Here is an 18,562-nt window from a genome sequence, read left to right as displayed (position 1 = left end):
AGATTTGTCTCAGTGTCAACATAGTGGAAATCTACCAAGAAACCTGTACCACGAATCAGCTTAATGGATAACCAGGCAGAGGCTTTCCAAATCAACCCAGAAGCCAAGGAGTCGCCATTGTCATCATTTTCATAAGGGCAGTTATGTTTTGATTGTAAAATATTTTTTATTGGGAATAAAAAATAAATACATTTTTTTTAAAGACAATGGTGAAGGCAAAATGTATGTGGACATGACTATATACAAATACAAAATAATGTAGCTGTGTTGTATCACATTTTGAAAAAGAATATTCATTTCAATATGCAGCTATACTGTACACTGGCACTGTACCAAACATGAGCATGAGGACAATGCCTCTGAGAGCCATAAAGCATCAGTAGACAACTTATCAACTCGTTCACACGATGTAGCCTACTGTATACCTCACAAATACTGCCTTTATATTGTGGTCCAGGTTGCCCTTTTTTTCTTGAACAGTGGATAATTAACAAATACAAGGCATATTCAGGGACAGTGAGACAGGGACATCCTCACATTGACAATGTATGTATGAATATTGAACCAGAGGAAGGAATCTGGCACTCCAGATGATACCTACTGTATTAGGCAGATAAGGACAATTCACCTGGAGATAAACATGCCGCCGTGTAGAAGTACAGTATATTAATCATAATAATCATAACATTTGAACTAACATTGGCATTGACAGCATTGATAAACAGAGTGATAAGGACAATTCACCTGGAGATAAACATGTCGCCGTGTAGAAGTACAGTATATTAATCATAATAATCATAACATTGGCATTGACAGCATTGATAAACACAGCAAAGTAAAATATACAGAAATATAAACCCAATATTGAATCTTTCGCGATACAAAACCTTATAACCGTATTATGCACCTGTGTATAATTGATTGTCATGGTGATTGGCACACCTGACTGCCTAAATGAAAGGTAGTTACACAGAAGCTATACAACAATCATGGGAACATGCACTGTCAGAACAAAGTTTGCTTACAGCATTGGTTCCCAAACATTTTATAGCTGGAGACGCAAAATAGAAGTTTGGTGTCCCTCCGGGGGCCCAAACGAACAAAACAACATTATAAATGAATAACTTCACCCCCAAAATGACTTTTTTTCCCCCCTATCGCGTACTCATCCCATGGAGACTTGAATTATTTTTGTTGCATTAAGACAATAATTTGATGACCAGACAGTGGCTTTGCCCCTATGGAGACACAAAAGTGTCTCCATAGGGAACTGCTGTCGGTTATCAAATTATTGGCTTAGGAATGCGATAAAAACAAAGAAATATCCATGAATTCAGCTTCATGGGGTGAATAATCAATAGGAAAGAAAAGTCATTTTGGGGGTGAACTATCTCTTTGGTCCCATTTGGTCCCAAGCTTGTTGATCTGTTACTTAGAATTTTTGTTTTAATGTTTTTTTTTAATCTTTTAAAATAATAATTTAAAATATATTAATAATATATAAATAAACTATGCCTTACAGAGTCGGTGTCCTTAATCAGGTATTGTAGGTGAGCTCCAATAGACTTTGCTCACTAGGTAGAAGAGAATCAAGATAACATGACTGATGATTAGTGGACTAATGACCTTGCACGTGACCTGCTAGTGAGGCCAGGTGAACTTCATGTGTTATTCCAAGAATCTGTTGAACCCGGAAGACCGCCATCTCTGAAAGAACATTACATACACAGTAAAATCCTCTGTCTTAATCTAACTCTGAGTGTGTGTGTGTGTGTGTGTGTGTGTGTGTGTGTGTGTGTGTGTGTGTGTGTGTGTGTGTGTGTGTGTGTGTGTGCGTGCGCGCGTGCGTGCGTGCGTGCGTGCGTGCGTGCTTGTGAGTGAGTGAGAGATGCATTGTTTTGCAGTAATGTACAGCTCTCTGCCAAAAGGACTGTAGGGGGCAGCATTATATTGTCTATCAAAATGCTACACAAGAGTCTGGTTTGGAAGTTGTATACCATCTATCATGTGAATCTTTGCAATTTATACAAATAGAGGGTATGTGTATGCACAAAGTGAATGGCAAACCGAGTGGCAAAGTGAGTGGCAAAGGGAGTTTAACATCGTTTAACATTGTTTAATGCAATCAGATAGGACTTTTCTGTTTGGATGTATGTGCTGTCAAGGCCAGAAAGGAAAAAAGTCAGATAGGAAAACACTTTATTTTCAAGTACAGGTAATATATACAAGAAATGTGCATGGACACATGCTATGTGACAACCCAACATGAAGCAAACATAATTTACCATATTTGCTGGGACATGAATAGGTACAAATATCATTAGTGCAATAGACATTGTGGAACATGCATTCAGATATCTGTGAGAACATTGCATTTACTAAACTTGATATTCTCACAAGTTACTATAGTGTGTCCCTGACAGAGAGGGTGTGGGAATCCAGGAACTAGTTCAAAACAAAACACAGCTCATGACATCATATGTCAGTAAGAGGTGTAACCATTAACAGCATTTTTGCTTCATTATGGAATGAATTTCAAAATTGACATAGCTTAAAGCCGACTCAGGGAGCTAAGCTCAAACTGATTTCTTAAATCTGAATTCTTGAAAATAGGCAAACATTATAGCGATCTACAAAATTCCAACGCCTGTAAATCAACTATTATTGGCGAAGATATGTAGCGGGAAAAGGGAGTGGAACAAGTACAAACCCCTGGGGGACTCAACTAAGTATGAAAGGGTTTAAATGAATTAGGTTCTCAGACTAAGATCCAAGATACATTTTAGTATTCTTTGAAATATATTGATGCAAAACATGCAGTTCAAAAGAAACCTTGACATACAGCTTCAAACATGCATATGAGATCAGGTTATGCTAAGGTTGCCTCTGTTTCTAACAGACACAATACCATGGGTTAGACATTATCTAAACACACTATAAATCATTAATAAACTTCGAGGTGCATTCATTCCTCTCCAGAGTGTCAATGAATGACTGATATATTTGAAGTCATCCTTTTTTGCCTGAGGCACAAAAGAATGAATGCATGCCTTTTAGTAATGCAACAGAAAATGTAATATTACTCCACAGCGATTGCTATAAAGGGCAAATAACTTCCATATTCAATATTTATATTGAATATATGTACATTCTAGCAAACTGATATGTTTAATATTACCCAATATAATGTCAGAATGTTCAGATGGCCTTTAATAACGAAAGATGAATCTGTCAGCTACTTGTGCAAGTTATGTGCAAGTTTTTATGGGTCTTGGGAAGAGACATTAACAATGATGCTTGAATGAATGAATGAATTTGTTAACTACTAACTCAAACATGATCAGTTCTGTCTGTTGCGAAGATAGACAAAGAGGAAGTGACACAAGGCATATCCAGGGATTGCAAGACTTGGGATCCCCGCCAAAATAAAGATGATCACATTTATCCATGGTGGGTACAGTGCTGTTGCCAGGGAGGGGAATTCCTCCTGAAATCCATCCAGAAATATAGTGAGACAATAGTGTGCAATATGATGGTTAACCACTTTTATCGATATTTTGAGAATATCATTATAGATTAGGCAGACAGAAAATAGCAGATCTACACATATTGGAAGGGGGGAAATTGTGGTGAATTTTGAAAAGATTTTGAAGAATTATGGAAAATAGGTGGTTAACCAGCTGGCATGCTGTATTACCGGTAGATCAAGGGTTCCCAAACTTTTCAAGCCACAGCCCCCCAAAATAATCATATTTGAACTGAGGACCCATCACCCTGACAAGCACTTGGAATTATAGGCATTACATTTAGTTTGACTCGGTTACACAAATAAATATTGTAAAAATAGGCAAACTACAAGCTCACAATACCTCGCACTGGGAGGTGTGAGCTTGTAGATCGGCTATTTTCACTATGTTTGCCTCTTTCTTAAATAATATTTCGCAATTTGGCTAATTTGGTATTCAAAACATCTTAAAAGTCCTCAATTTGTTGTCCTCAAATGTACCCTGTATATACCGTAGTATGTTGGTTTGTTTACTGATGAGTGAGATATGTTGCACATTAAGCTAATCGTCTGGGGACCCCCCCCAAATAATTTGGAGACCTCGATCCCCAGTTTGGTAACCACTGGTATAGATTATGACCTGCAACTGAGGCCCGCAGGTGGATGCAGCCAGGCCCGGTGCCCAAGGGGCAACGATCAATAGAGGGATGATCATTTATCACATACCCATTACCTTATAATGTATGTGTGTGTTCACAAAGAACATATACAGGTACAGTTTATATATCATTGTTGTCGGGTGGAAACCCTTTAGGTCCAAAACCGTTTGTTTTGTATGCATCTTAGTTTTTTGTTTTATTTTATTTTATTTATCCACGAGTTTCCTACGCCCCATAGTGCATTGCGCAAACGTCTGCATGGAGGTTCCGCCGCCGATTTACAAGCTCACAACGGGTTGCATCTGCGACGCGACGTGAGCTTGTATGTCTGCTGTTAAACCCGGAAGTTTGGTCCTGATAGTCTCCAGTAAACTCCCGCGGAAACTTGTGGATAGCAGCCAATTCAATGTAGTCGTTATGCCAATTAATTCCTCCCCACAAACATTTTTGTGTCATTGTTGTTGTATCCTACTGACTCACCTGCTAGTGAGGAGCCCCCAGCGAGAGGACGTACTGTAGGGCTTAAACCGCCGAAGGTCGTTACAGTAGCTGTTTTCTGCTCTGTGTTTAGGTTTCCTCACACCATAAATCAAGTCCATATTGTCTCCTGAGCAGTGAATTCTATCGCACTGCCGCAAACAGTTATCGGCCCCACAGCTGATAACACTTATCATCCTCTCTGTTCTTTTATCATTCGCCTCACCAAGGACAACTAAAGGCTGGGTATGTGATAAGATATTGAATTGTAGACGAATAACATCCTCAGAACAGGAAGAGAATTATAAGAGCAAAACAAAGCAGCTGACAAGAAGGTTGGAAAAGGACAGGAGAAGAACACAAAACAGGATGAGGAAACAATGTCAAATATTTTCATTAGCTTACATAGTTGGGGTCCCAGACCGTGTAGGTGAGCTCCGCTTGAAATTCGGTTACCAGGTAGAACAGGAAGATGACAAAGATTATGAGTGGACTGATGACTCTCCATGTGGCCTGCCAGTAGATGGAGGGCTTTTGTCCAACCATGAATTCCAGGTCTTTATTGAATCTGAGGACCAATATTTATGTATTAATATTATCATTATTATCATTACTTGCGTCAGCAGTGCGTGCAAGTACTGCGTTCGGCTGAGTATGCATGTTGTGTCCTTCTTTGTTTAAGCCCGTAGCCCAATCAGGGACCAGCATTTCTGGCAACATAATTTTTAAGAGCCAATGAGGGACTAGCATTCCTGGTGATGCCAGTGGTGATGTCACTGGCATCACCAGTGGTGATGCACCAGTGGTGATGCACCTCATGGTGCACAAGTAGGCCATGGATGCCTACTTGTGCACAAGGAGCAAGTTGGCACCTCGACAGAGCGCAGTTCTAGTTACTTGCACCAGCATAGCACGCAAGAACTAGGTTTGGCTGCACGTATGTCGGTGTCTGTGTTTGTTTAACCCCGTAGCCTAATCAGCGACCAGCATGTCTGGCAATATCATCATTAACAGCCAATGGGGGACGAGCATTCCTGATGATGGCAGTGGCGTGCTCTGTTGCCGCCATGCATGGCCTACTTGTGCGCGAGGCGCATGTTGGCACCTCGACAGAGTGCAGTTCTAGTTATTATTATTATTAACAAATACATGAAAAACCTGAATCATTGCCATGCAGGTAAAGGGCAAGACCACTTTGGTAGAGGTTTGGGTTGTGTAGTTACTTTGCCATAATGTAAGAACAACGGGGGGAAAGAAATCAATAACAATTTCTCCATTGACTTGAAATGTATGATTTAAAGTGCTCCTCATTCACTTACAGACGTAGTGGCTCCTGTGTCACTCAGGAGGATATCTTTTACCCCATAAACGAATGCAAACAAAGCTGATTCAGACACTGTAGAACATCACCAAACCCAGCAGTGTTTTTTTTTTACAAAATGTAAACTTCCTATTCATTTTGCTATCCATATACTAATTAGGGAGAGCAGTCAGTCAGTCAGTCAGTAGGTCACTCACACAATGGATTATCTATTCACTCGCTTCAGCGACTGATCTCAAATTTAACATGGCATTGGCCATTAGCATTATACACACGGTGACGGAGCCCGAATTCCATTTTTACCAAATTCTAGCTATTTATTAGCGTTTCTTCACTCTACAGCTCTACAGCCTGTTGTCAGGGTTACAGTCCGTTCCTCCAGGCCATGGGATCTGTAGCCCCGGGCCTACACACACCTCTCTCACAGTTAGGAATGTTGCAGTCACTCTCTCTCTCTCTCTCCCTCTCTCTCTGTCTCTCTCTCTCTCTCTCTCTCTCTCTCTCTCTCTCTCTCTCTCTCTCTCTCTGCATGGGTCACGCATGCAACGGGTGATGTGTGTCTCATCTTCCAATGGGTATGGAAAAATTATGTGGAGCAAGCACATACATACTCATACTTCTATTCACCTAATTTTGCTGTTAAATCATTTGTATCCATCATAAATATACACTCCTCCATGGGCTGCTCCTTACATTATGATGCTCCCACATATTCTCACGCACGCACCATGCACACTGTTAAATATTACCAGGATCTCACAATACTTTACATTATTATTTCACAATATAATACTGTATTCTGAATATTACTGTGTAATCACACCATCATCTGTGATAACACAACAAATGACTGTACTCTAAATTGTTATCAGGATTACACAACACTTTACAATATATCTCACAATAAAATATTGTGTTCAGAATGTTACTGTGATATCACAACAAATTACTTGTACTGTGCTGCATTGTGGGATTACATTTCAAATTTATATCCATTGTGAGAGGGAAAGCAGTGAACTGATGGTGAAGATGGAATTATGAAATTATGAAGTCAATTTCAATTCAAAGGAACTTTCAGAAGTCATGTGAAGTTCATAACATTGCTCTGATAAGGTAAGTCACGCTCCTTTTTTACCCCCTCCACCTTAATGACAACTAGTTGTGCTTTCGCGTGTGGTTCAGTCTTGCTCCAGCAATGTATGTGTGCTGCAGGCTCTGAAGTAGCACTGCTTCCCTGCTGACGTGCGCCTGTCGAGCGGCAGAAGACACCCAAGCACACCGGTGAACCGGCACCGAGCGACGCGCGCCACTATGAGCTTGTATATCTGCTATTAGTTAAAGCGGTGTGTGAGGGAAACACACATTTAAACTGTCGAGTTAAATGTGTATTTCCCTTACAAACCACTTCAACTAAATAGCAGATATACAAGCTCATATTGGCGCGCGTCGCTCGGTGTATACGCCAAGCCGTTTCACCAGTGTGCTTGTGTGGTTTCTGCCGCCGATAGGCTGCACGTCAGCGGGGCTTATTTATATCATGTCGGCTGCTTACTAGCTAGCGGACCGCGGTAGAGAACGTTCCCTGCCCGGTTCAATACGGCCGACGCGCGTGGAAGAACTCCCCGCGACGCACGAGTTACAGACCCACACGGGTCCATTTGGTTCCTATATCTATCATTTAGCTGTGGACCATCTGGAACTCCATCACTCGGACGCGATAATGACCGGACACTACTTTGAGAACCACAGACAATCCTTGTGTCAGTTGTACGTATCCTTACGCCGGGTCCATTTGGTTCTTCTCAACTATATCAATGATAATATTTGCACCGGGGGAGGTTTTATGCTCCAGTGTGGCTAAAAGTTGCTGTTGTAAAAGCAACGGATCCACAAGCCAAGCGTCACGACACATGGGAGCCTGTAGATCATTGGTTTTCAAAGTGGGGTACGGGACCCCGCAGGAGTCCTTCAGGGAGTTCCAGGGGGTCCCTGGCTAAATTATAACAGGTCCATTTTGTTCCATTTGTACATTCTGAGAGTTAAATTAACATATATCATCTCAGAGATAGAAATACCATTACATATGTCCTGGGGGTCCTTGAAATTAAAATGGAATCACTACAGAGCCTTCAAAATCTTCTCTTATGGGGGTCCCTGGCGTATATCTTTTCAAATGGACGTCCACTGGCTGATAAGTGTTAAATTGGGGTTTGTGGAACCACAAGTTTTGAGAACCACTGCTGTAGAGATGGTCTATATTCGACGGGTGACACCATCAGATTAATGATTGATCATTAGCCTACCTGTGGTGTCTACTGCAGTAGGAGCTTAATTTCCGTCAAAAATCCCGTCATAAGTATAATGTCCTTAAATCTTTATGCATGGATTAAATGTATATATTTAATTGCCTACATTAAAACTTTGTTTTGACTTTGATGGAATCTCCTCGCCCAGTCGCCCCTCCCCTTTCCTCCACATGTGAGACATTATGGTCATTAGGGTGACATAGGGTGATTTTTTTCCCCTTAATATCATAATGTAAGCATACCTAGAAAATAATGTAAGTCAGAAAAATACTGGAATGTGTCTGAATAGAGATTTTATTTTTTATATTATCTTCATCAAATAATATTAAAGTAAAATAAACTGAACATTTTGGAAAGATTTCATTTATTTTAAACTGTACCAAACAGTACATGCCACAGAGTGATAAGCCACTCTGTGGGCATAAATACATTGTGTGTGTGTGTGTGTGTGTGTGTGTGTGTGTGTGTGTGTGTGTGTGTGTGTGTGTGTGCGTGCGTGCGTGCGTGTGTGTGTGTGTGTGTGTGTGTGTATTGTGGAATGCATTTAGCATTTCACCTCTTAACAATATCACACAATGGGTATCTCTGTTCAGGTGATATAATGAAGGATGCTGTCCATTGAAGAATAAGATGGGACCACGTGATGGCTACTGCAACTTCAATCTGCAGTATCCTTCCTGAGGATGGCACTTGTACTCTGGAGTTTATCCAAAGGTATTATACTTATAGGCTACTGAAAATTATATATATACTGAATTTAACATTGCTAATAGAATTTGGCATAGAATAATACAAAGTAGATCTAATGTGATTGACAGATTGATTGAGGTTCTAGATAAGGTTTTAGAGGTCCTGGAGAGAGTTTGGTGTCAGCTTGAGATCTCTTGGGCATGGTCAATCATTGAGGTGGTTGTTGTCTTGTCTTATTTATTTTACAGCTGTGTGCCACAGCCACTGATGTGCAGATGACGGAGAAATTACCAAGCACCCCCTGCTTGATTGTCCAAGGTAGATCAAAATAAAGTGAGTTGTGTCACAGTTTGTGATGTTGCTGATCATTGAAATTCTACTCTTGTTCAATTAGCATTTCACCTCTACAATATCACATAATGGGTATCTCTTTTCAGGTGATTTAATGAAGTCTATGGCCTGGATGCTGTCCATTGAAGAGCAAGTGTGATGGGACAACACGATGGGATCATTATTGGATAGCTGTGGTTTTCGCGATCTACTACAACTTCAATCTGCTCCTGAGGATGGTGTGTGTACTCTGGATTGGAGGTATTGTAACACTGAAATTGTACTGAAGCATTGTACTGGATTGCTTGCAACATTGATACTTGAATGTTACTTACTCTCAGTACTACTTTCTTTCTGTGGTGTAGGGCAGGGGTTTTCAAAGTGGGTGACAGGGTGCCGCGAGATCATTTGATAATATTTGAAATGTATTTATTTGGACAAATATTTAGTATCATTTAAACTTGAAGTACAGTTATTTTCAGTCAGTTCTAACCAAAATGGCTATTATCTCAACGTTTTCCTCTCAACCTAATCACTTTTCACTAGTTTAGTACATTTTATGGATGATAAATACAAAACTAACGGTTTTGGACATAAAAGGTTTCCACCCGACAACGATGATATGCTATAAATATAAGGTGCTGGGAGTGAAAATTATAATGTAGGGGTGCTTCGGATTAAAAAGATATTTATGGGGTACCCTGAGACAAAAAAGTTTGGGAACCCGGTGTAGGGTTTACTTAAGGGAAAGGGGAACTGCTGCATGTGCCTTGTATAAACGATGCAATATATGTTTATGTGAAAGTAAAAGTTGTTGTCTTGTCTTATTGTTTACAGGTGCTTCATGGGCATTAACCCTGAGAGAGGCTCCAAATCGAAGAAGCGTGGCGTATCAACCCACACGTGAGCACACTTTTGAGACAACTTGTGGACTTTGAATGGTCGATGGTATTCAGGACTCCAATATGAGACACACTCATACGCATTTGAGAAAACTTGTGGACTTTGAATGGTCGATGGTATTCAGGACTCGAATATGAGACACACTCATACGTGTTTCAGATGCCCTACTCTTGTTTGTCCAACTCCACCAGCCATTATTCTTATCTGGATATGTAAAATTGCCAATATTCTTTGCTGATGCCCTGTCACTTCATTCAGCAATGCTCGCCTCTTCTGTCTCGGCCTGCATGTTAGCAAGGTGCATACTGTAATCATTAGTTTGCTTTGTTCTTACCACTACTGTGTTGCTTTATACCTTCAGGACTTATGTGACTGAGTGCAAAGTTGAGGTGTACTTCACATACTTCGTGCCTGCTGAAGTGTGTTCATATAACACACAGGAGGGTTGCCAGATTTCTCCCCAAGTTGTGAAGGCAACCTCCATTTGTGTTATATGGACACATTTCACCTCTGTTCCAGCTGGCATGAGGGTGAGTAGATGAGTTATTTTGCAGTTAAAGGAACAGTTCACTCAAAAGTGAAAATGTTGTATCTACTCACCACCATGCTGATACAAAGTCAGGTGAAGTTTTTTTTAGTCCACAAAATCACTCCTGGAGTTTCACAGGAAAACAGTGTTGCAGCCTCCTAAATAACTAAAGTCTATGACAACCAGTTGCTTTATACCTTCAGGACTTATGTGACTGAGTGCAAAGTTGAGGTGTACTTCACATACTTCGTGCCTGCTGAAGTGTGTTCATATAACACACAGGAGGGTTGCCAGATTTCTCCCCAAGTTGTGAAGGCAACCTCCATTTGTGTTATATGGACACATTTCACCTCTGTTCCAGCTGGCATGAGGGTGAGTAGATGAGTTATTTTGCAGTTAAAGGAACAGTTCACTCAAAAGTGAAAATGTTGTATCTACTCACCACCATGCTGATACAAAGTCAGGTGAAGTTTTTTTTAGTCCACAAAATCACTCCTGGAGTTTCACAGGAAAACAGTGTTGCAGCCTCCTAAATAACTAAAGTCTATGACAACCAGTTTTCAAACTGGCCTCCAGACACCAGACCAAACTCCAGGAGTGTTTGTAGACTTAACACTTCTACTGAGTAAAGGCTTCATGTGTGGTTCTTCTTTGTCCATTTGAAATGTTGCACTTTGTATTGGAATTGTACAATAAAAAGTTTAAATGAATGAAGTTGTTTTTCCTTTCTTTTTTTATTTTAGCATGTTTGTGTATGTATGGTAAAATCACAGTTAAGGCCCATTCCCACTGAGCCAGATAACAGATAAAAAAATCTCTTTCTTCAGATATTTTTCCATTCAAAGTGGATGATAGATAGTTAGATACAGATAAAACAATATCTGTCACAGATAAAAGAAATATCTGTGGCAGATATTTTTTATCTGTATCTACCATCCACTTTGAATGGAAAAATATCTGGAGAAAGAGCTTTTTTTGTATCTGTTATCTGGCCCATTGGGAATGGGCCTATACATTCAAATTTACAATATTTTACTGTATTAGATACAATTTACTGTAAATTTACAGTAAATTACTGCCTACTGAGCTGCCTTACATTCACAGTAATAGTGTAAAAATACAGGCAACTACTGTAATATCACAGTAAATAACTGCAATACATACTGCTAAATCACAGTAAATTACTAACATTTCACAGCTGTGAAATTACAGTAATTTACTGCGCAATATTTACTGTGAAAATTACTGTGAAAGTAATGCAATTATTAGCCAGTAATTTACTGTAAATTTACAGCGAATTATTTTACAGTGCAGTTACAGTTACTTTCCCCATAACCCACACTCTGCACATATTTTGCAGCACATATCTTCGAACGGGTAAGGTCTAGTTTTTATAAATTATTAGGAACCTGGATCTGGATCCGGATCTTCAAATAGTTCTTATACCACTTTTGTTGTTACATCATGGCAAGATAACTACTCAAAATTCTACCAAAGTGGTCTTGCCCTTTAAACATTCAATCAAAACAAATCCCCCTTTTGCAGTGGATTGCACAAAATGAAGACACTAATAAGAATAAGTCCTTGCATGTGACATACTTAAGGACCAATTGTAACCACTTCTCCAGCAAGAGCCGCTGATACAAACGACCTACGGCCTGGTCGCGACTTAGGCCACGACTTGGAGGTCGTAGGTCCCGGTTCTGGAGGTTTTGCGCGATCTCGGTCGTAATTCAGCGACCTGGGAAGTCCGCGATCGAAACTCTACGCTTGCTAAGGGAAGGGACGCGAGTTTAGAAACTCTACGCTTGCTAAGGGAAGGAGCGCCGCGATCGAAACTCTACGCTTGCTAAGGGAAGGGACGCGAGTTTAGAAACTCTACGCTTGCTAAGGGAAGGAGCGCTCGTTTTCAACAGCGTCGGCAGGTTAGCTACTCAGTGTCGGCAGGTTAGGGTTAGGGTTAGGGTTAGGGTTAGGGTTAGGGTTAGGGTTAGGGTTAGAGTTGGGGTTAGGGTTAAGGTTAGGGTTAGAGTTAGAGTTGGGGTTAGGGTTAAGGATAGGTTTTGGTGCACCTCGCGCGGTCCAAGTGACTACAATGGAGCGCTTCCTACCTCCGGTTCAGCCAATCACAAGCTTCAAAAGGTTGAATAGCGCTGCTGCTCTAGAATATTCTGCAAAAAGACCTTTTAAATACGACCGCGGACTTCCCAGGTCGCTGAACAACGGCCCGATCGCGCAACAACGGCCCGGGGACGACCGAGGTGGCGCAACCACGGCCGGGGGTCGCGAAACTAGACCGGCCGCGACCTAACAAGTATGTACCGCGAACTACGACCTCCAGAACCGGGACCTACGACCTCCAGGTCGTGGCCTAGGTCGCGACCAGGCCGTAGGTCGTTCGTATCAGCGGCTGTCTCTCCACTAACCTGTCTATGCCATAGATGTAGACAACAGATATCATTTCAAAGAAGGCGATGGTCAGAAGGGGGATGGAGCCAGCAAATTTGTCGAAGAGAGCAAGCCAGTAATTCCCTGACCGCTGAGCAAACAGGAGGGCAATGATGAAGCTCACGATGCATGTTATACCTGACACACACGCACGCACGCACACACGCACGCACGCACGCACGCACGCACACACACACACACACACACACACACACACACACACACACACACACACACACACACACACACACACACACACAATCAACAATCAACAATTTGACTCTAGTATTGTTGATGGATAGTTACTGGGATGAGCTCAAAACACTCACCAGTTAAAACCTCTCTTGGCCACTTTTGGGGAAATACGTTTAGGTCTTGTAATGGAACCACGACTCCCTCGATGTTACCAAACATGGTGGACAGCCCCAGACAGAAGAGCATGGTGAAAAACAGAACAGACCAGAGAGGAGAGACGGGCATCTTGGCGATGGCCTCTGTGAATACAATGAATGCCAGGCCTGTTCCCTCCACACCCTAGAGAAACACAGTTACAATTCACAACGCAAAAGAAAAAAAGAATTAGGGAGCTGGAACTTGGCCCTTGATATCCATAAAGAGGCTGGCCATCGACACAGGTTGCTGGCTCACTCCCTGGCACTGACAGTAGGATGTAATGGATGGGGTCTTGTTTTACGGTACATGTACAGTGCTACCAACTCAAGCAAAAGTGCCGTTGAGCAAGACACTGACACCAAAGTTCTCCAGTGGTGCTGCACTGCAGGTGACTCTGCGGTGAGACCTCTTTATTGCAATACATATGCATTGACACTAAGGCTTGCCCACCTGCGCCCGGCAGGTAAATAAAACTTTCGGGCAGGTGAAGTTGGCTTTAAGGTTTCCCGACCGGGCAAGTGCTCTTTTGAGCGGTAACGCAAACGTCTATAAACAATAACAAGTGTGAAACCATATACATATTCAATCATAGCTATGTTGTTATTTGGTATTTGGATTTGAAGGTATATTGAGGTATGACATTTTATCTCACAGACCAAGAAAGTAAAGAAATAAGTGTTACATTTAGCAGTAATTAAAATTGTACCTGTCATCTTATAACGGACGATTTACTTTTCGGGCAAGTGGGCATGACCTTTGGGCAAGTAGAACATGACCTGTACTTGCCCGACGGGCAAGTGCCCCTGAGACCTTACAGTCAATCCCTGCATATGTGTGGAATTGTGTTTATGTGTAGCTAGGAAGGATAACAGTGTACCTTACTGAGGAACTCCCGCAAGTCACAGGTTTTAATGTTCAGACTGTGAACAACATCTGGATCGGAGCCGTTCAGATGGTTCAAAACAGTCTCGTAATTGTCTGAAGTGATGCTGCCCTCAGTAAGATCAAATGCATTCAACAGCTCCATTATGTTCCTGGAGAGAACAAAATGTAGTTACTCCAAAAATAATATTGTCTATTGTTTTGTAGCCATTGCATCAAAGTTGTACTGCATGATGCCTTTAGTTCTATTCTAGTGTTCACTGGGACACGGGGAACCATAGCCTGGTTTCAGAACCTGAATTCAGCCATTAATCCAATCTTAAACGACATTACCTATATCAAAACCTTGAAGTGTTTGAAAGACTTTCAGCTGCACGTGCATTGTGTGACAGTGTAAGGCTGTATGTGATTTTGTTCTAACTCACCCTTCCATACAGGCATCATAATTCTCTGTGGCCCTAAATCCGATGATAGAGTAGATGACCATGGCGGCATAGACAGAGGTGCATCCAGTGACGACAGACAGGATCAAAGCATCTTGCTTGCAGTTGTTGCTAGTAAGAATAAGGGTAAAAGAATAAGACAAACATAAGACATCATTTTAGGTAGATAAAGAGTGGCTATCATCTCTTTTGAAATCTTTCAGACTTCAAAATGACTATATGGTCATAAAACAGTACAGCGATGAGCATCTCTTACTGAATAGGATTGTAGCTGGAGAAGGAAATGAGACCACCCCATGCCAAACTGAATGAAAAGAAAACCTGTGCGCCTGCGTCCATCCAAGTCGTTGGATTCATCAGTTCATTCACCTGAAGGCATACAAAATATTGCTCTGGATTAACGTGGAAATCAGAGAATACCGTATGCATGGCAGACAATCTACTTTCAAGAGCTTTGGAGTGACTATCAAACCATACATCTGGGGTGAAGAGAAACTCAATTCCACTAAAGGCGCCCTTTAGAGTTAGCCCTCGGATCAGGAAGATGGTCAGTACAACATAAGGCAGGGTGGATGTGACGTAAACTGCCTGAGGTCATAAGGCGGAAGAAACAAAGTGGACATTGACTATCACATCAGAGGTATTACATATAATACATTTATGTGTGTATCACCTATCATTCATGCAGATGACAGAGAACTTAACTGACCTTGCCTGTTGTACTGATCCCTCTGATGCAACAGACATAGAGGACCGTCCAAGCACACACGAGACACAGTACTATCCACCACTGCAAGGCTCCAGAATCAGAATCTGATATCGTTGCTGAACTGTTCAAAGTAACTCGGTACCAAAAGTAATCTGTCGGGGAGCTCTGCTCACACTCGTGCAAAAGACCTGTGTGGTGACAAATACTGTCTACTATTACTATAGTGGCATAGGTTGATTGTTTTTGTGATATAATTAATTAAAAATACTTGATAACAAATTACAACTACTGATAGGAAAGTAGACTGCATCTCTTAAAGAAATAATTACATCAATTGAATTTGCACATTGCTAAAAATACGTACCCCTACAACAGAGAAAGAAAGGTAGGCCTATAGATGTTTAAACTGTATATTCAATTACCTGTCCCGTTGTCATTGGATGGACACTGGGACCAAGGAACGGATTCCTGAAAAGAGTTGAAAAGATACCAGACGGTCCAGGCCATGATGGTGTTGTAGTATATTCCAACCAGGAAGGATGCCAGCATCGAGGCTATACCTGAGTGAGGGTGCACCTTTGTCTGTAAAAGCATATCCTAAAGCCTGATTTATAGCCACTTTGTCATAATTATGATGAGTATTCTGCATAATTAAAATATGTTGACTTTGTATGTGTGTAACATAAGGCCATTGTTTTACTTTTATGATTAGTGTAGTATATGATTGGTTAGGCTGGGCTACTTACCAACACCAGTCAAGGCAGGATGGATATCCCGCCACACTCCCACACTGCTCTTTCTGAGGCGCTGTCCAATGGCAAACTCTATCAGTAGGAGAGGTGTCCCCTCCAGAACCAACAGGATTAGGTAGGGAATGATAAAAGCTCCTGAAAAGTGGAGGAATCCTGGATTATCCTACACAGTGTTGTAGGCCAAAATTCATCTATTAAAAGTGTCTTTTAATAGCTGAATTCTGACAATCTGAAATCAGTCTCTCAAAGTCACGTATTAGTTATTACAGGTATCATTATATCTTTTATTATTATTATCCATCTGCCGTCGGTATAAGTCCAACAAGGGTGTCAGGGGGCACCACCACCTTCCTAAGGAATCGCAGGTCCCAAGAGTTGCTATTAGCCATGCTAAGCTCTGGGTGGTAGAGTAGAAGGACTTAAGATTTTCTCTGACACCTTTAATTTCCTTAGCTGTCTGAGACAGGCCGTTTAGGCACTACCTTGCCTTCTTTGCCACAGACTCTGTGTGTATACTCCAGGTCAGCTCCAGGTCAGTGATGTGCACACCAATTACTTGAAGCTGCTACTCTCTCCACTGGTGTCCCATCAATCAAGAGCGGCATGTACTGTATGACCTCTGCCTTTTCATGCAGAAGTCCACAATCGTTTTCTTTAAGTGCAGGGAGATGCAGTTTTCCTGGCACAACCGTGACAGATTTTCCACCTGTGGGGGTCCTTTCCTCATCATTTGGTATCAGGTGCACCAACACCGTGCCACTGGCAAACTTAACTAATGTATGGTGTTGGATCTGTTTTTGTTGCAGTGCAGCGGAGGGCTCAGTACACATCCCTGTGGAGCTGCTGTGCATATGGTGAGGGTGTTTTATGCAGAAGTCCACAATCGTTTTCTTTAAGTGCAGGGAGATGCAGTTTTCCTGGCACAACCGTGACAGATTTTCCACCTGTGGGGGTCCTTTCCTCATCATTTGGTATCAGGTGCACCAACACCGTGCCACTGGCAAACTTAACTAATGTATGGTGTTGGATCTGTTTTTGTTGCAGTGCAGCGGAGGGCTCAGTACACATCCCTGTGGAGCTCCTGTGCATATGGTGAGGGTGTTTGAGGTTTGAGGACTATACATGGTCTGCCTTTTTTTTTGTTTTCAAGGTGTGAGAGGGTCGGCCTATGTGACCACCACTCCACATTCCCTACACAACACAATGAATAGTGTGGATATTCACAATGGTTATTAACTGTTTTAGATATAAGATCAACTTTAGGGTCTTTTACCACCACCATTAGCTGATAAGACTGAACAATGGTGGTGTGATACAGTACCTGTTTGGTCTAGTTTCATATTTGGCACTTGGGAGGAGACAGGGCAGCCATGCATGAATAACTTACTGAAATGATGACCAATTATACATTATATCACAGATAGGCCTAAAACACAATATCACCATTTTATTTTTACTCGTCATGATATAGTATTGTCACCAATACAGCTAGGCTACCATCAAAAATGTTTGTCTTCTAACACTGGAATGTTTGGGTCCTCTGCATCTTAATCCTCTTGAACCCACTTACTGTATCATAACTTAACACTAGCCTATACTGGAACATAAACATCCAAAAAGAAAAAAGGGAATGTTTTCAGCTGCAACATCATGGTTAGCTACTAGGAAAACTGGTGACGCAAGATATGGGGTCTGTTCCTCAGACCACTTTAGGTATTTCTAGTCCTGTGTGTCAGTGAATATGTCACGGCCTTAGGCACAAAAGAATGTCTTAGGTTATGTTGAAAGTTGAATGTAACAAAAAAGGCGTGATTGGGTATTAGATTTATTTTACATTATACTGTATGCAAAGCCTACAATGATCCATTGGAGGCTTTGTTATATCTCTCCTGACATGTAAACCAATTGGTGGAAGTTTATGTGTCGCATCATAATTGTCAATGCTAATTTCTTTGGATGAAGAGGATAAAGTATGAAAATCTGCTCTAGCCTTGCATGTGATGAAAAGCAGAACAGGCCTAATATTTTCATATAGCTGGCGACTTAGCTATCACAATTGAAATTATTTCTATGACACTACAGTGCTACAGATGCTTTGGCAGCCCCACTACCCCTCCAATGCCACCTTACCTCCTCCATGGGATTGGCACAGGTAAGGGAAGCGCCACACGTTACCCAGCCCTACGCAGAAGCCCACGCAGGTGAGGATGTACTG

General features: G+C 41.5%; 1 protein-coding gene across 1 annotated transcript in view; it reads right to left on the bottom strand.

The window, feature by feature from the left end:
- Nucleotides 1-3,340: 3,340 nt before the first annotated feature.
- The window catches only part of LOC308293142 (sodium-dependent neutral amino acid transporter B(0)AT1-like), a gene marked incomplete at both ends in the record, with an annotated part of 15,333 nt that continues 111 nt past the window's right edge, over nucleotides 3,341-18,562 (bottom strand). Inside the window, 12 exons of the mRNA XM_080735576.1 lie at nucleotides 3,341-3,487; nucleotides 5,047-5,209; nucleotides 13,147-13,306; nucleotides 13,498-13,702; nucleotides 14,439-14,595; nucleotides 14,869-14,997; nucleotides 15,143-15,255; nucleotides 15,364-15,474; nucleotides 15,596-15,783; nucleotides 16,018-16,155; nucleotides 16,342-16,482; nucleotides 18,478-18,562. The exon at nucleotides 18,478-18,562 is cut by the window's right edge and continues 111 nt beyond it. Of these exons, the coding sequence (XP_080591702.1) occupies nucleotides 3,341-3,487; nucleotides 5,047-5,209; nucleotides 13,147-13,306; nucleotides 13,498-13,702; nucleotides 14,439-14,595; nucleotides 14,869-14,997; nucleotides 15,143-15,255; nucleotides 15,364-15,474; nucleotides 15,596-15,783; nucleotides 16,018-16,155; nucleotides 16,342-16,482; nucleotides 18,478-18,562 (1,737 nt within the window). The remainder of the gene's footprint in view (nucleotides 3,488-5,046; nucleotides 5,210-13,146; nucleotides 13,307-13,497; nucleotides 13,703-14,438; nucleotides 14,596-14,868; nucleotides 14,998-15,142; nucleotides 15,256-15,363; nucleotides 15,475-15,595; nucleotides 15,784-16,017; nucleotides 16,156-16,341; nucleotides 16,483-18,477) is intronic.

This window comes from Nannobrachium achirus (assembly GCF_963921795.1).
Source record: "Nannobrachium achirus genome assembly, chromosome: 10".
Taxonomy (NCBI): Eukaryota; Metazoa; Chordata; class Actinopteri; order Myctophiformes; family Myctophidae; genus Nannobrachium; species Nannobrachium achirus.
Note: the sequence above shows the minus strand (reverse complement) of the source record. Positions and strands in the feature narration are given on the sequence as shown.